Source organism: Halichoerus grypus, chromosome 3 (genome assembly GCF_964656455.1).
Source record: "Halichoerus grypus chromosome 3, mHalGry1.hap1.1, whole genome shotgun sequence".
NCBI lineage: Eukaryota > Metazoa > Chordata > Mammalia > Carnivora > Phocidae > Halichoerus > Halichoerus grypus.
In genome coordinates this window covers 173,846,789-173,871,207 of record NC_135714.1, presented here as the reverse complement: position 1 = coordinate 173,871,207, position 24,419 = coordinate 173,846,789, and the positions used below count along the sequence as shown (strand labels likewise).

At 37.2% G+C, this 24,419-nt stretch overlaps 1 protein-coding gene across 5 annotated transcripts in view; it reads right to left on the bottom strand.

The window, feature by feature from the left end:
• The window catches only part of NSD3 (nuclear receptor binding SET domain protein 3), a 120,239-nt gene that overhangs the window by 15,221 nt on the left and 80,599 nt on the right, over positions 1-24,419 (bottom strand). For 3 of the 5 annotated variants that reach the window (XM_036109871.2, XM_036109874.2, XM_078069604.1), the window contains exons 13-19: positions 16,372-16,569; positions 15,724-15,897; positions 11,552-11,698; positions 7,993-8,176; positions 3,277-3,479; positions 2,450-2,562; positions 1,593-1,862 (exon numbers count right to left, since the gene is read on the bottom strand). In XM_036109871.2, the coding sequence (XP_035965764.2) occupies positions 1,593-1,862; positions 2,450-2,562; positions 3,277-3,479; positions 7,993-8,176; positions 11,552-11,698; positions 15,724-15,897; positions 16,372-16,569 (1,289 nt within the window). The remainder of the gene's footprint in view (positions 1-1,592; positions 1,863-2,449; positions 2,563-3,276; positions 3,480-7,992; positions 8,177-11,551; positions 11,699-15,723; positions 15,898-16,371; positions 16,570-24,419) is intronic. The other 2 variants (XM_036109873.2, XM_036109875.2) reach the window with 1 other exon arrangement.

The following is a 24,419-nucleotide window of genomic DNA, read 5'->3' as shown; positions in this document are numbered from 1 at the left end:
CCTCAAGCAATCTAACCTATAGAAATGGGTGCCTAAAGGGGCACCTGGGTGGCTCAGTCGGTTAAGCATCTGCCTTCGGCTCAGGTCATGATCTTGGGGGCCTGGGATTGGGCTCTCTGCTCATTGGGGAGTCCGCTTCTCCCTCTCCCTCTGCTTTTCCCTCTTTCCCTGCCCCTCCCCCCACTCATACTTGCTCTCTCTCTCTCAGATAAGCAAATAAAATCTTTAAAAAAAACCTGGGTGCATGAAGATAGATGATCAAGAATGTTCATTACAGAATGAAATATATATATAAATTTATTAGAAAATAGGTGAAATAAGTTATGGTATATTTTACTATGGAATACAATGGGACTGTTGCAAAGAATGAGGAGAAATCTGTATGTATTGTCATTAAGGTGTATTTATGATATATGAAGTGGGATAAAATAATATGTATCATATTTATGTTTTAAAAAACCCTGTAAGTATAGAATATCGGAATATGTATTTGTATATGTTTACATTTGTAACTGTGTAGAAAAAGTTATAAAAGGCTACATGACAGCCTCTTAACAATGATCATCTCTGGTGAGGAGATGAAAGGGATGAAGGAATTTCATTCTTTATTATCTTTTTTGTGTTGTTTGATTCTCTTTCCTACATTATATGGTGCTTTTTAATTACAGACGTGATTTTTTTTTTTACAGATACAAAAATGTCAAGAGTAACCTAAAATGCCCACCAGACCTACCTTCTCTCAGTGGAAGCCTCTCTGTGTTCTCTCTCCATGGGGACTAGGCAAGCAGGGGGTGGTGGTGGGGGGAGGGTTGGGGAAGGTGGGCTGGGGGCCTGGTTTTAAAATGCACACTGTTCAGGCCTGTCCCAGGTATTTCAGTAAGACCCTTTGGTAAGGATCCCAGGAGATCCCCAGGATCTCTGAAGTTTGACAGCCACTGTTTGAAAAGTAGGATTTGCTGGGGATTTTCATTTTTGAGTTATTTGCATTTAAAAATTTTTCTGCAAAGAGACTGCTTTGAAAACTGCCTCAAAGTATAAGAATGAAGATAATTTGTAAGTGTCAAAGACCTCAACTTCTGCCAGTTGCTTTTGCATATATAATCTGAGACTGGTAGAAACCCTTTCAAATACGTAGGGCAGGGATTACCATGTCCGCTGGAGAGCAGGGGAAACTGAGGCTCAGGGAGTGAGTGACTTGGCCCTGGCCTCATGGCCATGGAACAGTGATGTGGGCACGAAGTCCTGGGTCTGCTAGTTTCCATCCCAGCACGTTCTGACCTTTGCACTCTTTTGACTCTGCGAAGCCTTTTATAACTCTTTTGCTTAACAAGTAAAAAATATTTCAAAGAGGAAATGACCGATGTCCCTTCTCCTTTTTATGCCTAATCACAGGACACCCAAAGTTTACGTATACTTTATTACTGCCTCTTCCTACCGCTCCTGCTTTGCTCGAGAAGTGCCCAACTTTCACCATGGTAAGTTCCAAAATTTTGCCATAAATCCCCATGCATTTCATCCCTAAGAGAAGATGAAGCATCTTCTAAGAGGCACAGGCCCTGGTCTGTCCCCCTGGTGCCCCCGGCCCCCGCTACCTTCTTAATGCTCCTTTTGGTCCTGAGGCCCCAGCCCCTCCGCTCGGTCTTGATGATCTCGGCATCAGGGTAGAGCCTCTTGGTGAAGCACTGGTTCTGGCAGCGCTCGCCGGCCGGGCACACCTGCGGGTGGCACTCGTACTGCAGCATGCGGTTCAGGCACTCCGACTCCAGGCCGCACGGGTTCTCATCGGCTGGTTTGCAGTTGCAGCGGGGAATCTCAGACAGGTCTGCAACATGGATCTGTACCTTTCCTATCACTTTGTTAGCCTAGAAGACGAAGCCACAAAGAAGAGGAAGAATTTAAACAGGAACATCAGACACAGCCAGGCAATTTCTGGCTCGGGCTACTGCCTTGTGGCGTGACTCTGAGAAAGGCTCTTTCTATCTTGACCTCAGTTTCCCCGTGAAGAAGCTAAGAACAAAATGGCCCCTCCCGAGTGGACAGAAATATCAAAGTCTGATGTAAATTCTCCCTTATTTATCTTGTGTATTTCTTCTTCTACTCGCTGACGGAAACTTCCTAACTGAAGACAACTGTGGGCTTTCTGGAAGAAGAGGAGCTAAACACCTATATTCTCATTTGGTTGCAGGAGAACCTGGTCGGGCGAGAACAGGATTCCACACGGAACACGGTGCTCCTGGCTATGAGAGGGCTGATCAACAACCTCCTCACAGCACAGCAGCTGCGCCTCCCATTTTATGCTTCCAACAAAAGCTCCCGGTCTGTTCTACCGAAGACTGGGTGATAACTGACAAAGGTTTTCATAAGTCAGAAAGTGCCTTCTAATGACGAAGACAGTGATGCATTTCCTCTTGCCTGTCAGATATGAGTGTTTTCATGGGCAGAGACTCACTTTGATGTGTTTGTAAGGAGGAGGTTTTCTTGAGTTTTTTTCAATCTCTAGTGCTTCTCTGCTTTCTCTTTGTGCTTTCAATTCCTGGAAACGTTTTGCAGCTTCTTCCAGTGCTGCCAATAAGACCAAACAAAGTATATAAATACCAAAAAACAAACAAAAACTGTTAGGAAAGCAGTTTTACATTGCCTTCCCAATGCCCTGGATCTGGCCCGAGGCTTTCTTCTTAAAATTATTCCGGAAATGACCATTTTCCACCAACATAGTGTAACACTGAGAGAAGACATAACTCACGTACGGCTAAAGCTGCTCTGTGCAAGGTGCGGCCTCACAGAGGTCCTACTTCAATAATCAGACGCTTCCAAGTAAAGCAAAAAAAATAACCAACCAACCAAAAAAATCCCCAGTTTTTTACGTTGTACCAGATTTAAATTCATTTTACTCTTACCCAGAAAGCCAAACTTCCTGGAAACTTGTTGCAAAAACAGTTGTAAGGCTCTTCGTGAGAAGCTTTTACTACTCTTCTGTGACAAAGAAGCTTCACTTGATTAAGAAGACTATTTCCAAAATAATCTCTATGTTTGTAGAAAAATTGCTGAAGAAACTCCTTTCACACAGATGGCAGAGTCTACTATACTGAAATGTATTTTTTTAACTGACTGGATAAGATGTGGCTCTAACGTGACTGGATACTTACAGGCACTGGATCATAACACCTGGTGAAAAGTTCTCTAATACCACAAACATGTCATATGCAAGTCAGGACATGCTGAGAAATCAACCGTGGAGTCTTAGTTTTGAGGCCCTGTAAACATCATCCAACTTACCTTTTTTGAAGGTCTTGTTAATACTAGTCTGTCCCTCAGCAAAGCTTTTGTCTCCTTCAACATAAGGGAACACTCTGCCCTGGTGTACCCAATAGTAGTCATGAGAACCAAAGAAGAACACAGGGAAGTCCCCCAAGTCATGCTTAAGGCCCTGGATGTTCAGTGGCACAGACCTGGGATTGCAGATCTCTGCTGGCCACCATCTGAAAACAAAAGCAATTTCAGATCAAGAGAATGAACAAATCATACCATTCTGATACATGGCTGGGCGGGGGTGAGGTTTTGTACGTTGCAATTTTCATTCAGATTCTAAGGACAAAAAATACCTTGTTTATCTTTAATCCTGCTAAACCACACAACATTTAAAAATATATTGATTAGTGAATTAATGAAATAGTGAACACAGACTAAACAAACTATACCCTAAACACCCAATCTAGTTTTTTCTTTAAAAATTAATACTTGATATGGGGCTCCTGGGTGGCTCAGATGGTTAAGCGTCTGCCTTTGCTTCAGGTCGTGATCCCAGGGTCCTGGGATTGAACCCCATGTCGGGCTCCCTGCTCAGAGGGAAGCCTGCTTCTCCCTCTCCCTCTGCTACTCCCCCTGCTCCTGCTCTATCTCAAATAAATAAATAAAATCTTAAAAAAAATAAAAATAAAAATTAATACTTGACATAAAGAAATACATATCATGAACATACAAATTATAAAACATAAGAACTTGCTACCCAATTTAAGAATTCTAATTCTTAAATTCTATACCAATACTATTCCAAACCCAACTTCAATCCTAAAAAAGTCATGTGTTCCTCCAAATTTGACTTTTTTTATTTTTTATTTTTTTTATTTTTTTTTAAAAGATTTTATTTATTTATTCGACAGAGAGAGAGACAGCGAGAGAGGGAACACAAGCAGGGGGAGTGGGAGAGGGAGAAGCAGGCTTCCCGCGGAGCAGGGAGCCTGATGCAGGGCTCGATCCCAGGACCCTGGGATCATGACCTGAGCCGAAGGCAGACGCTTAACGACTAAGCCACCCAGGCGCCCCACTTTTTTTAAAAGATTTTATTTATTTATTTGACAGAGAGAGAGCGAAAGAAGGAACACAAGCAGGGGGAGTGGAAGAGGGAGAAGCAGGCTTCCCGCGGAGCAGGGAGCCCGATGTGGGGCTCGATCCCAGGACCCCGGGATCATGACCTGAGCTGAATGCAGATGATTAACCGACTGAGACACCCAGGTGCCCCTAAGAATTAACGTAAAATGTAGGCAAGAGGGGCTCAGTTGGGTGGCTCAGTCAGTTAAGCATCCGACTCTTGATTTTGGCTCAGGTCATGATCTCAGAGTCATGAGATCGAGCCCTGAGTCAGGCTCTGCACTCCGCCCCTGCTTCCCCCACCTTCAGCTCACGTGCTCACTCTTTCTCTCTTAAAAAAAAAAAGAGGCAAGAGTCTGTGCTCAAATTGTTAAAACACTATTTTGTGTAATAAATATTTTAGGAAATGGTTATTTCTTTTTCTTTTTTAAGATTTTATTTAGGGATGACTGGGTGGCTCAGTCGGTTAAGCGTCTGCCTTCAGCTGAGGTCATGATCTCAAGGTCCTGGGATCAAGTCCCGCATGGGGCTCCTTGCTCAGCAGGGAGCCTGCTTCTCCCTCTGCCTCTGCCTGTCACATCCCTGCTTGTGCTCTCTCTGTCAAATAAATAAAATCTTAAAAAAAAAAAGATTTTATTTACTTGACAGAGAGAGAGAGAGAGAGAGAGCGTGCACAAGCAGTGGGAGAAGCAGGCAAAGGGAGAGGGAGAATTGGGCTCCCTGCTCCGATGTGGGGCTCGATCCCAGGACCCTAGGATCATGACCTGAGCCGAAGGCAGACGCTTAACCGACTGAGCCACCCAGGTGCCCCGGGAAATGGTTATTTCTAACTCATTTCAAGGTATTAAGTGTATACACAATAACTATATTCACTGGGTTGGTTAGGAAGGGGACACTTTCTGCCAGGGGTTGTTCCGGGTCCTCCTCACTTCCCCCAGGAGGCTTCGCATTGGGGTAACCAGTTATTAAAAAGAAACAGCTTCATGTGACCCAGCTGGGCCTGACTGGAAAAAAACACATTAAGAATGAGTCTCTGCAAAACATGTGAAAAGAACCTGACCTGCATATAAAATCTCACTGAGCTGTGAACCTCAATGAGAGCACTGCTTTGGGCTTTTTAAAAATGTAATGTGATTAAAAATTTTTTTTGAGTTTTTTATTTTTTTTTATTCATTTGAGAGAGATACAGAGACAGAGAGCACAAGCAGGGGAGAAGCAGAGGGAGAGGGAGAAGCAGACTCCCGGCTGAGCTGGGAGCCCGAAGTGGGGCTCAATCCCAGGACCCTGGGATCATGACCTGAGCCGAAGGCAGCCACTTAACCATCTGAGCCACCCAGGCACCCCTTAATTAAAATTTAAGTATGAAAGTTAAAGATATTTTCTATTCATAACTTTTCACAAAGGAAATACGTAACGGACAGCATGGTGACCACAGTTCATAAGACTGGATTGTATACGTGAAAGTTGCTAAGTGAGTAGATCCTAAAAGTTCTTACCATGTCTCTTCAGAGGCTGTTGCCATGGAGGCATCATTTCAAAGGCATGTCAAAGCTACTAGAGCCACCTGTTTTTTTGTTTTCTATTTTACTTTTACTTTTTATTGAGGTAAAATTCACTATTTTAAGTTGTATATACTATAGTTTTTAGTACATTTGCAATGCAGTCACTCCCTACTCCCACCTACCCTCGGCCCCTGGCAACCAACCACTGATCTGCTTTCTGTCCCTACTGATTTGCCTAATTTGGTCATTTCATATAAACGGAATTATACAACAACAACAACAAAAACAAGTTCTTATCACAAGAAAAAAAAATTATGTAACTATGTGTGCTGCTTAACTAGACTTGTTGTGGTGATCATTTCATAACATATACAAATACTGAATCAACCTGAAACTAATATAATGTCAGTTATATCTCAAAAAAAAAAACCCCCCAAAAACCCAAGAAAGAAAATTTAAAAAGTAGACATTCTGAAATTTATGTGAAGATCTGAAGGCTTCTTACACTGTTTTAGATATTTCTTATCCAGGAATGTCTTATCAATTGTCAAACTTGCACCCCTTCCCACCCTGGGAAGATATATTTTTAATTATAAAAAGCAGTGCTTCTTTTAAAAATTAAAACAATGCAGAAATGTATAATAGAAAAATTGAAAATGCCTCCCCTTTAATCTTATGTCTCATACTATAACAATAGATGTATTTCTTTCTGGGGTAATGAAAAACATACCTACAATTTTTTAAACTGTATAAACACATGGAAAGATAATGTATACGCTGTTTAACATTCTTTCTTTCTTTTTTTTTTTAAGATTTTATTTATTTGTCAGAGGGAGAGAGAGCACAAGCAGGGGGGGAGGCAAGCAGAGGGAGAAGCAGGCTCCTTGCCTAGCAAGGAGCCTGACGCGGGGCTCAATCCTAGGACCCTGGGATCATGATCTGAGCCCAAGGCAGATGCTTAACCGACTGAGCCACCCAGGCCCCCCGAGGCTCAGCATTTTTTACATGTTTAATTTCTATTTGCTATTCTTTGGCAAACTGGCTCTTTCTCTTCTTTGTCCCTGTTCTAGGTAAGGTATTTGTCTTTGCTTATTAAAGTAGAAGTGCAAATACTTTACCTTGGCTTAACATTTGACTTTTAAAACTTTGTGTCTTTTGCCGGAAGTAAAAAATTGCTTATTTAACTGCCAATTTTTTTTTGGGGGGGGTGCTTTGAGGTTTTCTGTCATATGTTAAAAAAAAATAGTGTATGTGGGGGATCGCTTCTCAACCTCAAGGCTCCTTATCTTAGCTAAAAACAAAATTTTTAAAGTTAAATAGGTAAGCAAGCAGCATATTTAAAACATAGAGAAAATGACATAGCCATTACTAAAAAATTACAGTATGTTTGAAATTCTATAGAAATATATTTTACTTAGTATTCTAATTGAATAGCAGACTCTTATTGTGCCCTCCTGAACAGTATCTATTTTCTTAGTAAAATGATAAACATATGCCTCAAAATGTAAAATGTAGAGTTTTTAAAATATATCGCTATTCCGCTCAGTGGAGGCTTGGTAAGGACAGGCTTCTTAAAAGGAGAAAGTTTTTTGAAAATAATGGCAATCACACATACTTCTTACACTTCATTCTCTTAAGAACTAAAAGCTCTTAATGAAATAATTTCTCTCTTTTAATTCTAAAGAGCTCTCTCCTTGCACTCAGTTTAAAGCTTAGCAGGAACTAAAATGGGCAAAGACAGCTATTTTGACCAAGATATAAAGTCTTGATTTTATTAGAAATCAATATGAATGTATTAGGACACAAAGAAAACATCTTCCCTACTATCTACATTAGACCTTTTATTCCATAATCTAGTAGTACATAGTTCATTAGTATAAAATAACTTTCAGAACATAAAAACAAGCCAACCACCCAATCAAAAAAAAAAAAAAAGTCCAACAACAACTAACCTTCCCAATCCTCTAAAAACCAACTCAAATAGGTTTCTCTTCTCTTTCTTTTTTTAAGGAAGTAGCTCTGTGGTATTCTACCTATCTCCTCACCAGTTTGTATACAGATTATGAACACCTGTGTCTGAACAATGATTGAATACTTCCTCTTTGTCCTTGGAAAAACTTGCCTGTAATTTCCCAATTTGACCCAAACAATCTGCTTGTAATGTAGTTTCTTGCCAGCTTTACAGTCATTACAATTCCAGCAGCCTTCTGGCATTTCTATGCTCAGGCATTCCGGGTGGAAGGAAGCTGGGCACGATTCACAGCAGAGCAATCTTCCACCTTGAAACAAATAAACAGTCTTAATAACTGAGAAAAGAGGAAAGAGAAAAAGAAAGAGAAAAGAGAAAGTTATCTTTTAAGTGCATTAACTCTGAGTCAAACTGGGGGAAAATAAAGGGACTGAGTCAGGTCTATAGTGATGGATTAAAATAGAAAGCAAATGAACACATTTAGCTACTTCAGTCCCTTTCCAGGGCCACATGGCCAGAGACTCAAAGCTTTGGAGGAGTATGAAAACCATTACTGTGGTCTTTACCCCTTGAAAAGGTGGGCAATTGAGGTATGAGTTTAGCAGGAGCTATAACTCTTAACAGATGACACAACAGATGCATAAAATCTTTAGACTGAGTAGATTTGAGAGCAGATTTTCAAAGAAATATGTAGCAACTTAACTTTCTTTTCTCCTTGAGAGCTAAGAAAGCAAGCAATGGTCATCTTTGTATTTTAATCCAGTGCCACAGTTAACTGAATCCCTTTATAATAAAATTAGCAAGAAAGAAGATAGCCAATAGGTTGACTGGTACTTTTTCTTTCCATGAAAGAATGCGAAAAAGCAAAGGACTGTACTTTCTCAAATTGGTGATTACGTTATCATTTCCCTTTCCAGTAAAAATAAAGAAAGTCAAATGGGCTATACAGCAGTGGTTTGCAACTTTTTCATCACCAAGGATCCCCTTTCCCTTCCTCAGGGACCCATGTTTTTTAATATTTTATCAACCAAAAACAAAACAAAACAAAAACCCCAAAACCCAAAAAAACCAAAAAACCCTAAGCCAAAAAAAAAAAAAAAAACAAAAAACCAAAAAAACCCAAAAAACAAAGCCCCTGTTAAAGGTAACAATTTCTCCTGTTTTTATTAACCAAAGAAATATATAACTGCCAATCAGAGCTTCTGATCCCAATAATAAAACTAGTCTTATCACATTAAGTTGTTCAAATCATAGCTAAATATAAAGAAACGTATGCAGCCTTATTTTGTGCGAATGTATGATTCTGTTAGATTTTCTGAAATATTAAACATAGTTCAAAAATTTTTACATAAGTTTTTCTGACTTCATATTGAGAACCACTGCTTTATAGCATAAAACTAAGTAAATGTCACTGTAAAATGAAGTACCATACACAAGGAGATCCCTCTCCAAGTTCCCTAGCAAAATCCTCTCCTTTGAAATGATCTCTGGATTAAGACCAAAACAAGTGCAGCAAACAAAGAATATTTTTAAATGTAAAGAAATAAAAGAGATTTGGGGGGAGGTTACCTATTTCTAATAGGTGTTCAACAAGTGATAGAAGGATGTTAACCACTTTAGATGAAATATAATAAAGACATTTACTGCAAAAAAAAATTAATTCTATTAGAAAATCAAGTCTATAACCCATGAATGTACTGAGACTTAAAATCTCATAAGCAAAAGGTTAAGAGCCCTCTACACAACTTTATGAAATCACAGCTCCAACCTTTTGAGGGTTTGCTATCAATTTTCCAGAAAATCTTTTCTTCCTGTAGACTTTCAAACTTCCAACTGATTAACATAAAAACAGAAAGAAAAATCTATATACAATCAGTGATGAAATAAATTACTATATTTCCTCTGCTTAAAAGATTTTGCTTTAATCATTAAGATTTTTTTTTTCTTTGCAGATCTCAATATGGATTCATTGTTCCAATTCTCCAACCTACAGATTAGCTGCCTGAGTGCTCTTAGCCTAGGTAGGGAATTCTGTAAGTTTCAAGTAAAATGAGATAATTGACTTCTCCATCAGAAAGGAAGGACCAGTAAGGAGAGCAGTCTTTGCAAACAGCTTTAGAGGACATGTGATCATTAGAGCTGATATGGAAAAGTCAGCCTGGCCATTTTTTAACATAATGGAATAGTCCTTAATTAAAATTAAAACTTAAAAGTCTTATTTCAGAGGAAATACAGACCCAGAACCGTCAATGAAAATCATCACGATTTTTTGACAAAAAATACACAAGAAAAATAGAAAAATGAAAATATGAACAATCCACCTTGGTGCTATGCAAGAAAACTGCTTTAGGACGCAAGAAGAAGTAAGACATGGTTCAAGCTAAGCAAATAGAGGGCTCAAAATAATTTCAATTCATGTCAAGGTCAATACTGAGTACTGAAAACAAAGTAAGAAACAACTGAATTAATCTAATTTTATGAAGGCGCCAGTAGGAAATAAGGCATTTCCTAAAATGAATGCCTCGGGTCGTCTAATTTTATTGCATTATGGAGTTAGACCTCTCTGTCCATCTTTGTTTTAGAAGTAGGTGGTATCACCAGTCAGGTGACATCCTCTGACTTCAATGGAAAACAAACAAGCAAGCAAGCAAGCCAATACTCTCTCCAACCTATTTCTTATAGGTTCTAGTCACCCTGTTTAGTTGTATTTTCTTTTAGTCATGGGTTGCCACTTCAGATGTCTGACAAAGAGCAAAGACACATCAAGCAGGCAACAAAAAGAATGAAAAAAAACAAACAAACCTTATTTCAAATATACCCAGTCTATTAGGTATGGATTAATTTTTCTCTAAAGATTCGGAACCTGGCCCCCAGATCATAATGGGAATGTATACAGGAAAAGGCCTTCACCTTCCAGGTTATTCATTTTACCCTCTGGGATAATAACTCCCTAAGTAATACAGTACTGTTAAATTACCTTTTCCCTGTGTTACAAGTAGGCTATGTAAAGCTAAAAACAAGGTATGATTTTCTCCTATAGGTTAAATTAATTGGGAGAATATAAACATACATTTAGCTCTTGGTTCTCTGTGGATAAACTATCCATAAGCAATTCTTCAGTTGAGCTGGGTTGCCTTTCAATATCCAATATTTGGGTTAATCTCCCCAGCTGCCCACCAAAGTCTCCTAAGAGAAGGGCAGCTAGTTTTCATAGCATCCTAACAAAAACATTTAAGAAACAAAAGGATAGCATATACCCTAAAATCAAAATTTTAAGTATCGGTATCTTGGTTTCTCTTTTAATAACCTACCCAGGTTTTTTAGTTGAAAGTTCATAATAATTTACATCATGTCTATTCTTTTCCAATGGTAGTTCTACATCAGGCAAAAGAGCAAGAGCCTTTAGAATATCTTTCTATATATAAAGCAAAATCCTAGCCTTTCAATTGTAATAACCCACAGATATATGGAATGTGTGAGAATTTATTCAAGGAGAAGAGTAAGTAGGTAAGAATTTGTAATAATGGAATTATTTTAAGCCCTTTTTAATAATGTTGCAGCCACATGAAGACACAGTCACAACCACCAGGCAGAATTTACCAAAAGCAACAGATGGTGCTTGACAGGCATACATTTCCCCCCTTCATTTAAAGAGGAAAAAAAAAAAAAAGGAAATGCAAAAATAAAAGAGATAAACTATTTTGATTATTACCTTTCTCACATTTCTTTTTGGAAGCTGACGAAGAAGGAATCATAGGTAATTTCATCAACTCTGCACGATTTGATTCATTCAGTAGGTAGTGGGACTTATAGGCATATGAACTGAACATGGGGTCTGAATGGTCCTGAACTATCAGCCCTATACGAAACAAACAGAAAGAGATGAGCTGCAATGAAACTACCCATGATTCCATGAGGGAAGAAAAATAAACCAACATCTATTATGTAGCTGTGCTAAAAGCTGGGGGTGGGGGGAGAATATGAAGAAAAAGGAAGATCTGACAGAAAAGGCTTGCCAGAGTTATTAAAGGGAGTTTGAGCTGCTCAGTGCCTTATCCCATAAAAACCTACACACCCAGAAGAAAACTAAAAATTAATTTGGAGATGTAAACTGCATTTGACGTCATACTTAAAACCCCCTATGGAAGACAAAGCTACATTCCTTAATATTTACAAGTACTATGATGACAGTCCAAAGAACAAAATGACATATCACTTAATAGCAAATAAGAGTTATTTACATAACATGGTAGAGACACTGATCCACTTTCAACGTATCAAGGAGTACTGAAAGGCAGAATTGAGTCTCTCCTCTAGTCGTATCTTGAGATGTACTCAAATAAATTCTAGCTTTTTCTGCCAGATAATGAAGCTATTCTCTATCAATATGACATATGATTTTAAAGGAGCCATAATTTGTTGAACTTCACTAAGGTAATGCAAACTGTTTACATTTCTTCCCTGCCATGATATAAACTAAAGACAGTTCTTCTGACCTACCAATCCAGCTATCCTATTGGAGGGAAACAGAAGATCTCCTTCAACCCACTTGTGATGCCCACTTCTCCGCTCCCTTCCATCCCCTTCCCCCCTTTGTTGAGTTCACTACGGGCCATTCCTAAACCTAGGGCAGTGTGAGACCAGGGAACATTTCTCTGTTTGGTGACTGGACAGTTCACAATGATCTGGACTTTAAAATACGGATCATGACAGCAGTTTTATAGAGATCATTTTGAGAAGAGGGAAGAGTTTTGTTTTTAAAGGGGTTACCATTTACTTTTTGCCGTGGGTGTTATCTTCATTTGGTGCTACCCTACACTGAGAAAGATTTAAGAAACATCTCCGACCTGGAGGACAGAATGGGACTTAAAATTGCTAATTGGTAACAGCATAAAAGTCTTCTAAAAAAAGTTATACAATGTCAAATGAATTTCATAATTTAACAGAGAGAAGCAGTGTAGTGTAAAAAAACAGTGGGTTTGAAACGAGAAAGATCGGGTGCAAATGCTAGTCCCTCTATTTAAACTTCTGCAACCTTCAAGTAAATGATGTAATCTGTGCTTCGGTGTTCTCATCCATATAAAATGGGGCAATAACTCCTTAAGGCAACTGTGACAATTCACTCAGCATATCCAGTAGAGTTTGATTTACAGATACAAAAATATTGCTATTATTAAAATGAAAAGAAAGCCCTAATCTACCTTCTCCATTATAAATTACCATTACAAAGAAAGGGAGAGAATGTTAAGTAACTTGATTTTACAACCCCCCCCCTCCCCCCCCGCCCCGCCACCACCTGCCTGGATGGAAGGAAAGCCTAAAGGATGTGTGTATACTACACTGAAATATGATGGAACACTTTCTATGGCACCATGAGGGTCAGGGGTGGAGCAGTGTTCCTCTAAACCTTAAAACATTTCTAAAAACATTTCTAGATAATCATTCAGTCCTTAAGAATTAGCTGAATGATTTTAAACAATCAATAACCATGAACTAAGAGAAAAATCCTTTGTGAGGAGGGAAAGACTCCGTATAAGGCAAGAAACAAAAGCAAAACAAACTAAGTTTTCTAATACCAAAACATACACAATTAAAGCCTCCTTTTTTATGTGTGGATTTATTACAATTATGTCTCTTTTTTTTTTTAAAAAAGGAGACCTCTGTAAAAACTGATGAGAGAACATATATTATTTACTTGTGAAAACTGTTGACTTAAGCCTTCTCAAATCCCAACATCTGATCTATTTAGGATAAATTTCTATATTTTGGAAAGGAAAATGACAGTTTCTATTTACTGTACAAAGTTTCATAGTTAAAATATTTGAGAATTAAATAATCGATTACACAGGCATTTAAATACAGTATATCTTTCAGATATCTATCAAATTGTTAAGATGCAAATACAGGTCCTGTAAAACGTGAGTTTTCCCCTCATTTGCATTACTTCAAGCTTTTAATCAAAGCATCTAAGTTAAACTTTAAATGGTTAGTCTCTATAAAACTAGGCTCCTTGACAATGGGCCATTTTCTGCCTATCTTAAATTGAAAATACCTGTTTTAAATGTTTCCCAATTATTGAATGAAAAGAAAGGAGTGGTTAATATATTGATGGTACTTGATTCAGAATGTACCAAGTGAGCCAACATGATAGTTACAGAGTTGACATTTAAAATGTTGGCTCAGGGGCGCCTGGGTGGCTCAGTCAGTTAAGTGGCTGCCCTGGGATTGAGTCTGGCTCCCTGCTTGGAGAGCCCGCTTCTCCCTCTGCCTCCCCACCCCTCCGTTCACGCTCTCTCTCTCTCTCTCACTCGCTCTCTTGCTGTTGCTCTATCTCAAATAAATAAATAAATAAATAATCTTAAAAAAATAAAATAAAACGTTGGCTCAGTTACACACTCTCTAGCATGCACCGTGTGTTTGTGTGTGCGTGTGCAAGTAATACTGAGTGCCCAGCAAGGTAGAATAAAATGTTTACAAAGCGAGAGAGACTTCATGTTATCACTGACACTCATCTGTCTCTAAAGCTAGCCATCCAATTGATAATTCACTATTTCCATACTATCATTACTTTCTCAGGCATGGGGAGACCGTAAAGACATCAGGGGTGACTTTTTATTTCTTTTGACTATTTGAATCCTTTCTGCCACCTGTTATAATGTGGCACAAAACATTTCAGACCTACTCCTCCATGTAGCAGCCAGGTTTCAGAGCAGAATACAGTTGTAATTGCTCTGGTAAAGAAAGACACACTGCTTTCCCTCTAATGGCACACAGCCCCAGGTGCTTGCTGCAAACTCTGGCAAACTGAAGGCTATACATACAATGGACTCAGCCGGCGGCCAGAAGGACTGCCATTTACTTAATCTTTTACTGCCAACCTCTTCTGGCTATTTTTTTTAAAACAAAAGACACCATACCAAAACAACTCAAGATCTGTCACACTACCTAAATTCTATTAAAATACTTTATAATACTTTCACCAAATTAAAAGAACTATCTCCTAAAGGAAAAAACAAACAAAACCAAGTAAAACCAAAACCAAACCGAACACCTCATCTTCAGTTTAGTCTAAATATAATTTAATAGGCCTGATACACCATGGAGTCCTTTCAATTATTTCACCACTAAGGTAAGTTCAGAAAACTTAGTATTTGTATTTAAAAAAAAAACAAAACAAACAAAAAAACTGCACTAGGGGATATTAATTTCTAAAATGTTTAATACTAAAAACTGTTTTCTTATAATACAGCTGAGACACTGTAAAACTGAATACTCTGTATTATATTCAACCAAAGAAATCTTATTTTATATTTATCATGAACTCAAGTTCACTGACCCCCCTCAGGGACACAATATTGTTTTTACTTGATCAATCTCTTGGCATACTTAAATATCAACAGGTGGCAAGTAAGAAAGCTTGTATCGCTGACTCTTAGCTAACATCACCACATCTGTTGTCTTGGCTGCATCCCATCAGGCCTTCCTCAATGCCAGACCAAAACAGGATAAAATACAACATAAACAATTAAAAAATAAATGTGCTTATCTTGCCTTCCAAGTGAAATCTCAATCAGTTGAAAACTCTGGATTAAAGAATATGACTTGGGAAGAGTCTACTTTGAACAGAAGAATTGTTTGCAGAAGGGAATAGATTAATCTTTTGATGCTCCATACAGGAACACTAAGAACTTATCTGTAATTCTAAGTTACTAAAAAAAATGCAGATATTAAGTTAGAGAAGAATTAATATTCTAACAATTTGAATGTTTCATGTTATAAAAGGGACTACTGAAAGTGTTAATCTCTCGGGGATATAACTGAAACTCTAGTTTGATGGGGAAATATGCCACTGAACTCAAAGAAAGAAAAAGGACTGACACTCACCTCTTGCACAAACGAAACAAAAGCCTACATTTATGGCCGAGGAAGCCCTGGTGCTCCGTTTGGAATGATTACTACAGATGAGCATGCAGGAGGATACAAATGTGCTGCCGGCAGCAATGCAAGCCTCTCCGGAGTGATAGGCTACCGGACACCTCAAACATCGCATCATGCGACCTGTTTAAAGACAAATCAGAAAAAACAAAATCTACGTAATCAGGCCTCAGCTGGATATAAAGTGAGCTTTTTGGAGTTGGGCTCTTTTGGGTTCCATGGGATGCTGTTATGGTAAGATAATATTTTTCTCCACACGTGTGGTTCTGTCATTCCTATGCAGGACCCTAAATGCAGTGCCCATTGAGAGAGAGATCCTTCAAAGAAAAACTTGTTGGCTCTGATGCCGGAGACGGTGGTCTCAATGTCACCTGTGAAAGAAATTCTCAAGGGTAATTTTGAACATACGGAATTTTCTTCTCATGATCTGAATTAGAACCTAATCTCTACTTATTGTGCTATTGTGGCTGAGCGGTTACATCTACAGATGCAGAGAGGGATAATTACCTAATACTCTTAAAAATAATGTGCTTATCATTTGCTACTGCACTTAAAAAGAAAAAAACCTTAGTCCCCTTTTTTTTAACTCTGTTTTACCTTTACTTGCTTTGTAGATATCTTTCTCCATGGAACAGGCAGAGCAACAGTGCTGAGGACAGCGGAATCCTTTTGATTCAAAGATGGCAGTGGGGAATTTGCGGACACAGGCTTCGTGATAAAATTTCCCACAAGCACCAACAGAGCAACGCTTCACATCTGTACCAGACACTTTACACGAAAAACATGGGTGCTGTCCTGAAAAATTGGTTGAGGAACACAGATTAAATAAAATCTGATTAAAGCATATTCTTCTTAAATAGAAGCAGCGAATGACATCAAAGAGCTACTCCCCAAAGAGACTCTACTGTTCTGTATAAGAATTTCACATACAAAAAAAGGCATTACAAATAAATGGTTAAATTATAAGGTTATTTATTTCATTTTTTAATTTTAATTTTAGTTCATTAACATACAATGCAATATTGGTTTCTGGAGTAGAATTCAGTGACTCATCACTTATCTACAACACCCAGTGCTCATTACAAAAAGTGTCCTTTTTAATACCCATCACCCATCTAGCCTATCCCCCACCCACCTCTCTCCATCACCCAGCAGTTTGTTCTCTACAGTTAAGAGTCACTTACGGCTTGTTTCCCTCTCTCCTTTTTTTCTTTGCCCCCTTCCCATATATTCATCTGTTTTCTTACTTAAATTCCACATATGAGTGAGATCATATGGTATTTGTCTTTCTCTGACTTATTTCACTTAGCATAATACACTCTAGCTCCATCCACATCATTGCAAGTGGCAAGATTTCATTCTTTTTGATGGCTGAATAATATTCCATTACACACACACACACACACACACACACACACACACACACACTACACCCCCCCTACCAACTGCTTTATCCATTCATCAGTTGATGGACATCTGGGCTCTCTCCGTAGTTTGGCTATTGTTGAAAACGCTGCTACAAACATTGGGGTGCACATATCCCTTCAAATCCGTATTTTTTTATCCTTTGGGTAAATACCTAGTAGTGCAATTGCTGGTTCATAGGGTAGTTCTGTTTTTAACTTTTTGAGGAAACACCAAACTGTTCTCCAGAGTGGCTGCACCAGTTTGCATCCTACCAAGAGGGTTACCCTTTCTCTGCAACCTTGCCGACACCTGTTGTGTCTTGTGTTGTTAATTTTAGCCATTCTGACAGGTGTGAGGTGGTATCTCATCATGGTTTTGATTTGTATTTCCCTGATGATGAGTGATGTTGAGCATCTTTTCATGTTTCTGTTAGCCGTCTGGATGTGTTCTTTGGAAAAGTGTCTATTCATGTCTTCTGCCCATTTATTAACTGGATTATTTGTTTTGGGTGTGAGTTGTTAAGTTCTTTATAGATTTTGGATACTAACCTTCTATCAGATATGTCATTTGCAAATATCTTCTCCCATTCTGTAGGCTGCCTTTTAGTTTTGTTGATTGTTTCCTTCGCTGTGCAGAAGATTTTATCTTGATGAAGTTCCAATAGCTCATTTTTGCTTTTGTTTCCCTTGCCTCCGGTGACATGTCCAGTAAGAATTTGCTAAGGCTGTGTTCAAAGAGGTTTCTTCCAGCGTTCTCCTCTAGGATTTTGATGGTTTCCTGTCTCACATTTAGGTCTTTCATCCATTTTGAATTTATTTTTGTGTATGGTGTATGGAAGTGGTCGAGTTTCATTCTTCTGCATGTGGCTGTCCAGTTTTCCCAACACCATTTGTTGAAAAGACTGTCTTTTTCTATTGGATACCCTCTCCTGCTTTGTTGAAGATTAGTTGACCATTAGTTCTGGGTTCTCTATTCTGTTCCGCTGATCTATGTGTCTCTTTTTGTGCCAGTACCATACTGTCCTGATGACCACAGCTTTGTAATATAGCGTGAAGTCCAGAATTGTGATGCCTCCAGTTTTATTTTTCTTTTCCAGGATTGCTTTGGCTATCTGGGGTCTTTTGTGGTTCCGTACAAATTTTAGGATTGTTTGTTCTAGCTCTGTGAAAAATGCTGGTGGTATTTTGATAGGGACTGCATTTAATGTGTAGATTGCTTTGGGTAGTACAGAAATTTTAACAATGTTTGTTCTTCTAATCCATGAGCATGGGATGCTTAAAAGGTTATTTAATAAATTTGGCTAGAATAATTGATCATCAATTTGGAGATGAGGCACTAAAAACAATTTAGATCTTCAGTTCTCACTCTATAATAAAATCAATCCATAGAAAACCCAGAACAGAATTTTTCAACATATGAGAGTGGGAAGGTCTTCCCAACCAAGAATACATAAAAGGTATTACCAAAGACAAAAGAGATTCCATTAGTCACAATTTCCATATGTAAAACAGACATAAAATGAAAACTCATAATCCTAATGCAAAACACAGAAAATGACAGCTACACATCTTATTCAAATTGTAGTAAATCAAGAACAAAGAGAAAATATTAATATTATCCACAGAAAAGACAATGACCTTCAAAGAAGCAACAGTAAGACTGAGAGCTGACAGCAAAGGAAAAATGGAAGTCAGAAAACAATGGGATGTCATCTCCAAAGGGCTGAAAGGGCTGTTACTAAGTCAGCATTCTATATCCAGTGAAAGCACTCTTTTAAGAATGAAGTGAAATTAATATACATTGAGGAGGATTAAAAAACCCAAAAGTTGTTTTTCTGAAAAAGAGTTATAAAACTGATATCTCTGGCAAGAGCGACTAATAAAGGGGAAAAGGCACCAATATTAACAATACAAGAAATGGTACATCACTACAAATCTTACAACTATTAAAAAAATAAAAGGGTATCACTACATTTTTGCCAATAAATGAAAATTTACATGAATGGATAGATTCTTAGAAATGCATAATTACCAACACTCACACAAAAATAAACAGAAAATATGAATAGTTCTATAAATTCTTTAAAAAACTGAAACCATAATTAAAAGCCTTCCTACAAAGAAAACTTTAAGCTCAGAAGGTTCTACAATCTGTCAAACATTTAAAGCTAGGATTAATGTCAATTAGAATAGAATAGGTAAAAAAGAAGGAACAGGGCAGATGTGGAAAAATACATGCCACAAAGATGACAAAGGATTATGTTTTGTTACAAAAAGAGTTCACATATGGAGAAAATATATGCAACATATAAGCAAAGGTAACTCAACAGGATTCATACAGAACTATAATTTAATACAGAAACAGAATAGCCTAATATAAAAGTGGGCAGGAGCACCTCGCTGGCTCAGACAGTAGAGCATGTGACTCTTGATCTTGGGGTGATGAGTTCAAGCCCCACATTGAGCCAGAGGGCTTACTTAAAAATGACCGACTGAATGAATAAATAAATAAAGTGGGCAGAATATGAAGAGGCAGTTTACAGAAAGCAGAAAGACAAACAGCCAATAAACATGTGGGAAAAAACCCTCAACTTCACTAGTAATCAGATAAATGATAATTAAACCCAAGTAACATTTTAAAAATTCATCAAATAAGAAAAAAGAGTTTGATGATACAAACTGTTGAACAGGTACTCTGATATATTGCTAGTAGGAGTTCAGGTTGGAAGGAACTACCTTAGAAGGCTACATGGCAATATCCATTAATTGTACATTCACTTTCTGTGACCTAGAAATTCTGCTTTTGCTGTCTACGTTGGGAAGACTTGTACTTGTAAAAGGATATTGAATGAAGCACTGTTTGTAACTGCAAAGAACTGAAAGCAACTCAAATGTCCTTCAATAGGAGAATAGTTAAATAAACTGTAATATATGCACACTATGGAGCACTAGGTAGCAATTAAATAGAATGTATTTGTATTGACATAAAAAGAGCTCCAAGATAGTGAAAAAAGCAAGCTGCAGAACAATTAATACATTTTTGTTACAATACACAAAATGTTACATACATACATGTGTTTGTGTATACACACAATCTCCTTGAACTATAATTATAATATTTTCATAAGATTGTATATATACACTATTTGTGTAATTAGAAATAAATTTAAAATATTAACAAATGCAAAGAACATCTTTATCAGCACAATACACAAATGGACAAAACATGAACAGATCATTCACTAGAGACTCAATAAAGACAGAGAAAAAAATGTTTAGTTGTAAACAAAGAACTGCAAATTATAACAACATTTTTGTTATTTGTTTTGTTATTCTTTGAAGGTAATTGCCTTTTCTGTGGGTAATTTTCTGCCTCTTTTATTAGGATAGGAATTTTCATTGTGTGTTCATCTTACATACAGAATTTTAAGTGATTATTTACCGGCTATTTGGATATCATCTTTTGGAAAGTATTCAAGTCTTTTGCCCATTTTTCTTATAATGTTATAAAAAAATCTGAAAAAAAATGGAATCTTTTTTTTTAATGGAATAGTTTTTTGTTTTGATTTTTTAGTTAGATTTTATTTTAAATTATTTTATATTAAAGTACCTGACCTCTACAAATTGGCTGAATTATAAATATTCTTTAAAATTAGTACTTAATTCTTTAAAATTAGTACTTATGATTATGATGTTCAAATGTGTATTTTTTAAACTGGCTTTGTTGTAAATAGAGTGGGGTTTGTTGTCTTGTTACAAATATATAATTTCAAATTATATATTAACATGTATGTAGATATGAAAGCGATAGTACTGTTTTAAAAATAACTTTTAGAAATTTAAAAAATTAAAAGAAATTATTTTAAAGGTTAAGAGGTTTGCCTTTACAGCTTTGCCAAAATGCATAAATTGCCCTGTGTGTGTAAAAAAAAAAAAAAAAAGGCTTCACTTGCATAATGATCAAAATAGGTCTAATATAAATGAAAATTGTTATAACCAGTGACACTGTTATACTAATAGCTGAACTATCAAACTCCTTTAAGACTTAAGTTTAGAGCCCTAGGAGATGTCCTCCCTTCTCAGTAGGACATGGTCTTCATTTATAATAATTAATAAGTAAACTTGATTGTATACATTTTATTCACAAGGTCAAATGAAAGTGCTTTCTTTCTAGAAATCACATTTGTCTTAAACGATAATAAGTGATAGTATAAGAACTTCTTAGGCATGTATCCTATAATACTTTCTATGTACAAAGTATCTGCCTTTGATAAACAGAAGAAAACTTTCTAAATGACCTTAAACAATGGTTTGAAATTTTTACTCCTAATCTGTTGGAAGGGTAACAGATTAGTATCAAAGTAATTTTCATGTAATAATAAATAAAAGCAATTTTTTAAAGAGTTTATTTATTTTTTTATTTGAGAGAGAGAGAGAGAGAGAGTGTGTGTGTGTGTGTGTGTGTAGAGCAGGGGAAGGGGCAGAGGGGGAGGGAAAGGGAAAGAATCTCAAGCAGACTTTGCGCTGAGTGTGGAGTCCGACATGGAGCTAAATCTCATGACCCCGAGATCATGACCTGAGCCAAAACCAAAGAGTGGGACGCTCAACCAACTGAGCCACCCAAGTGTCACCCAAGAGCCACCCAAAAGCAATTTTTTAAAAATTAAAAAATAACTGTGTTTTAAACTGTGGTTAAAAATACATAATATAAAATTTACCATTTTAACCATTTCTGAATGTACAGTTGAGAACGTGAATTAAATACTCATTATTTTGCAACCATCACCACTATCTCCAGGAGTTTTTCATCATCCCATCCTGAAATTCTATACCCATTTAAATAATAAGTCCCCATTCCTCTCTGGTAAAAACCAACAAAAAACAAAACAAAAAACAATCAAAAAACCACCTTGGTAAAAACTGCTCTACTTTCTGTCTCTATAAATTTGGCTACTCTAGGTAATTAATTCATGTAAGTGGAATCAAATAATATTTGTCCTTTGTGACTACTGTATTTTGTTCACAATCATGTCCTCAAGGCTCATCCATGTTATAGCATGTATTAGAATTTCATTTTTTAAATTTCATTTTAAAAAACATTCTACTGCATGTACACACCACATTTTATTTATCCATTCATTCATCAGTGGACACTTGGATCACTTCCACCTTTTGGCTATTGTGAATAATGGTGCAGTGACCATGGTGTACAAATATCTGTTTGAGTCTCTGTTTTTGGTTCTTTTGGGTATATACCCAGAAGTGGAACTGCTGGATCATACAGTAATTCTATGTTTAATTTTCTGAGGAACTGCCATACTATTTTCCACAGAGGTTGTATCATGTTACATTCCTGCTGACAGAACACAAAGGTTCCAATTTCTCCATAACCTGACCAACATTTTTTTTTTTTTTTTAAATAACAGCCATTGTAGTGAGTATGGAGTGGCATCTCATGTGATTTTAATTTGCATTTCCCTGATTACTAATGGCGTTGAACATTTTTCATGTGCTTATTGACCCATTTGTAGATCTTCTTTGGAGAAATGTCTATCCAAGTCCTTTGCCCAATTGGGTTGTTTGGTTTTTTGTTGTTGAGTTGTAGTTCCTTATACATTCTGGATATTAATCCCTTTTCAGACACGGGATTTGCTAATACTTTCTCCCATTTTGTGGGTTGCTTTTTCAGTCTGTTAATGGTGTACCAGGTTTTTAATTTTGATAAAGCCCGATTTATTTTTTCTTTTGTTGCCCGTGCCTTTGGTGTTGTATCTAGGAAATCAATGTAAAATCCAATGTCATGAAGCTGTTCCCTTATGTTTTCTTCTTAGATTTTTATAGTTTTAGCTCTTATGTTTCGGTCTTTGATCCATTTGAATTAATTTTTGTACACTGTTGTTAGGTAAAGGTTCAACTTCATTCTTTTCCATGTGGATATCCAGTTTTCCCAGCACCATTTGTTGAAGACTGTCCTTTCCCATTGAATGGTTTTTGCACCCTTGTCAAAAAATCATTTGACCAAATGTGTGAATGTTTATTTCTGGGCTCCCTATTCTATTCCGTTGGTTATACTTCTGTCTTCATGCCAGTACCATATTGTTTTAATTACTGTAGCTTTGTAGTCAATTCTTATTTTTCATATTAAAAAAATTTATTATTATTATTTTTGCTTTGTAGCAAATTTTTAAATCAGGAAATAAGTCTTCCAACTTTGCTCTACTTGTTTTTAAAGCAAATTTCTCTTTTAAATTTTCTAATAGATGTGTGCCAAATTAGATTATATCTAAACTTTGTTGGCAGAATTCTACTCTGCTGGGTTCTAGAGTTAGGAGAAAAGCCCTCAGAGTATTCTAATACCATGAAACATGGTCCTTCCTATCAGTTTTTTTTTTTTAAGATTTTATTTATTTATTTGACAGAGAGAGACACAGCAAGAGAGGAAACACAAGCAGGGGGAGTGGGAGAGGAGGCGCAGGCTTCCCGCTGAGCAGGGAGCCCGATGTGGGGCTCGAACCCAGGACCCTGGGATCATGACCTGAGCTGAAGGCAGATGCTTAACGACTGAGCCACCCTGGCGCCCCTCTATCAGTAGTTTGTATCAGAGATTGCAACTTAAGTGCTTAAGGGGCCAGGTAGATTACATACATGCCTGGAGTGATAGGATTTTAGAAAAGGGAATGGTAGGGAATGTGGGGAACTAGGAATACGTGCCTGTTCCATGTTCACACATTGAAAACACATTTTGAAGGCCAAATAAAACAATGTGTAGATAATCTGACCTTGAGGCTGCCAGTTGGCAAACTGTTCAAAAATTTTACTGCAGAGTCTAAATGTGATAAATTATATTTTATATAGGGGAACATACAAGTTACATGTTCAAAACAGCTTTTATAGCTTAATTTTTACATGTGTATGTATGTGTCTGTTTCATATGACTACGAAATACAATCTTCACCCTACTGAGTCAAGGTGGTAGAAAGCAACAGTAAAGAGTAAGGACTCTGGGGTTAAGCTACTTTCTGGATTTAAATCCCAGTTTCATTATATGTTGTCTTTTGACTTTGGGTAAAGTGTTCAACTTTCTTTCTCTGCAAATTGTTTTGATCAGTAGTAGTCTATATGAGGCAGGGGGATAAGAAAAAAATGGTGAATCCAAAACCTCCAATGTCTAAAAAACAATTTCCAGTAGCTGCACCTTTCCAATAAAAATATGATCACCATGGTTATAGTTCGTGATTG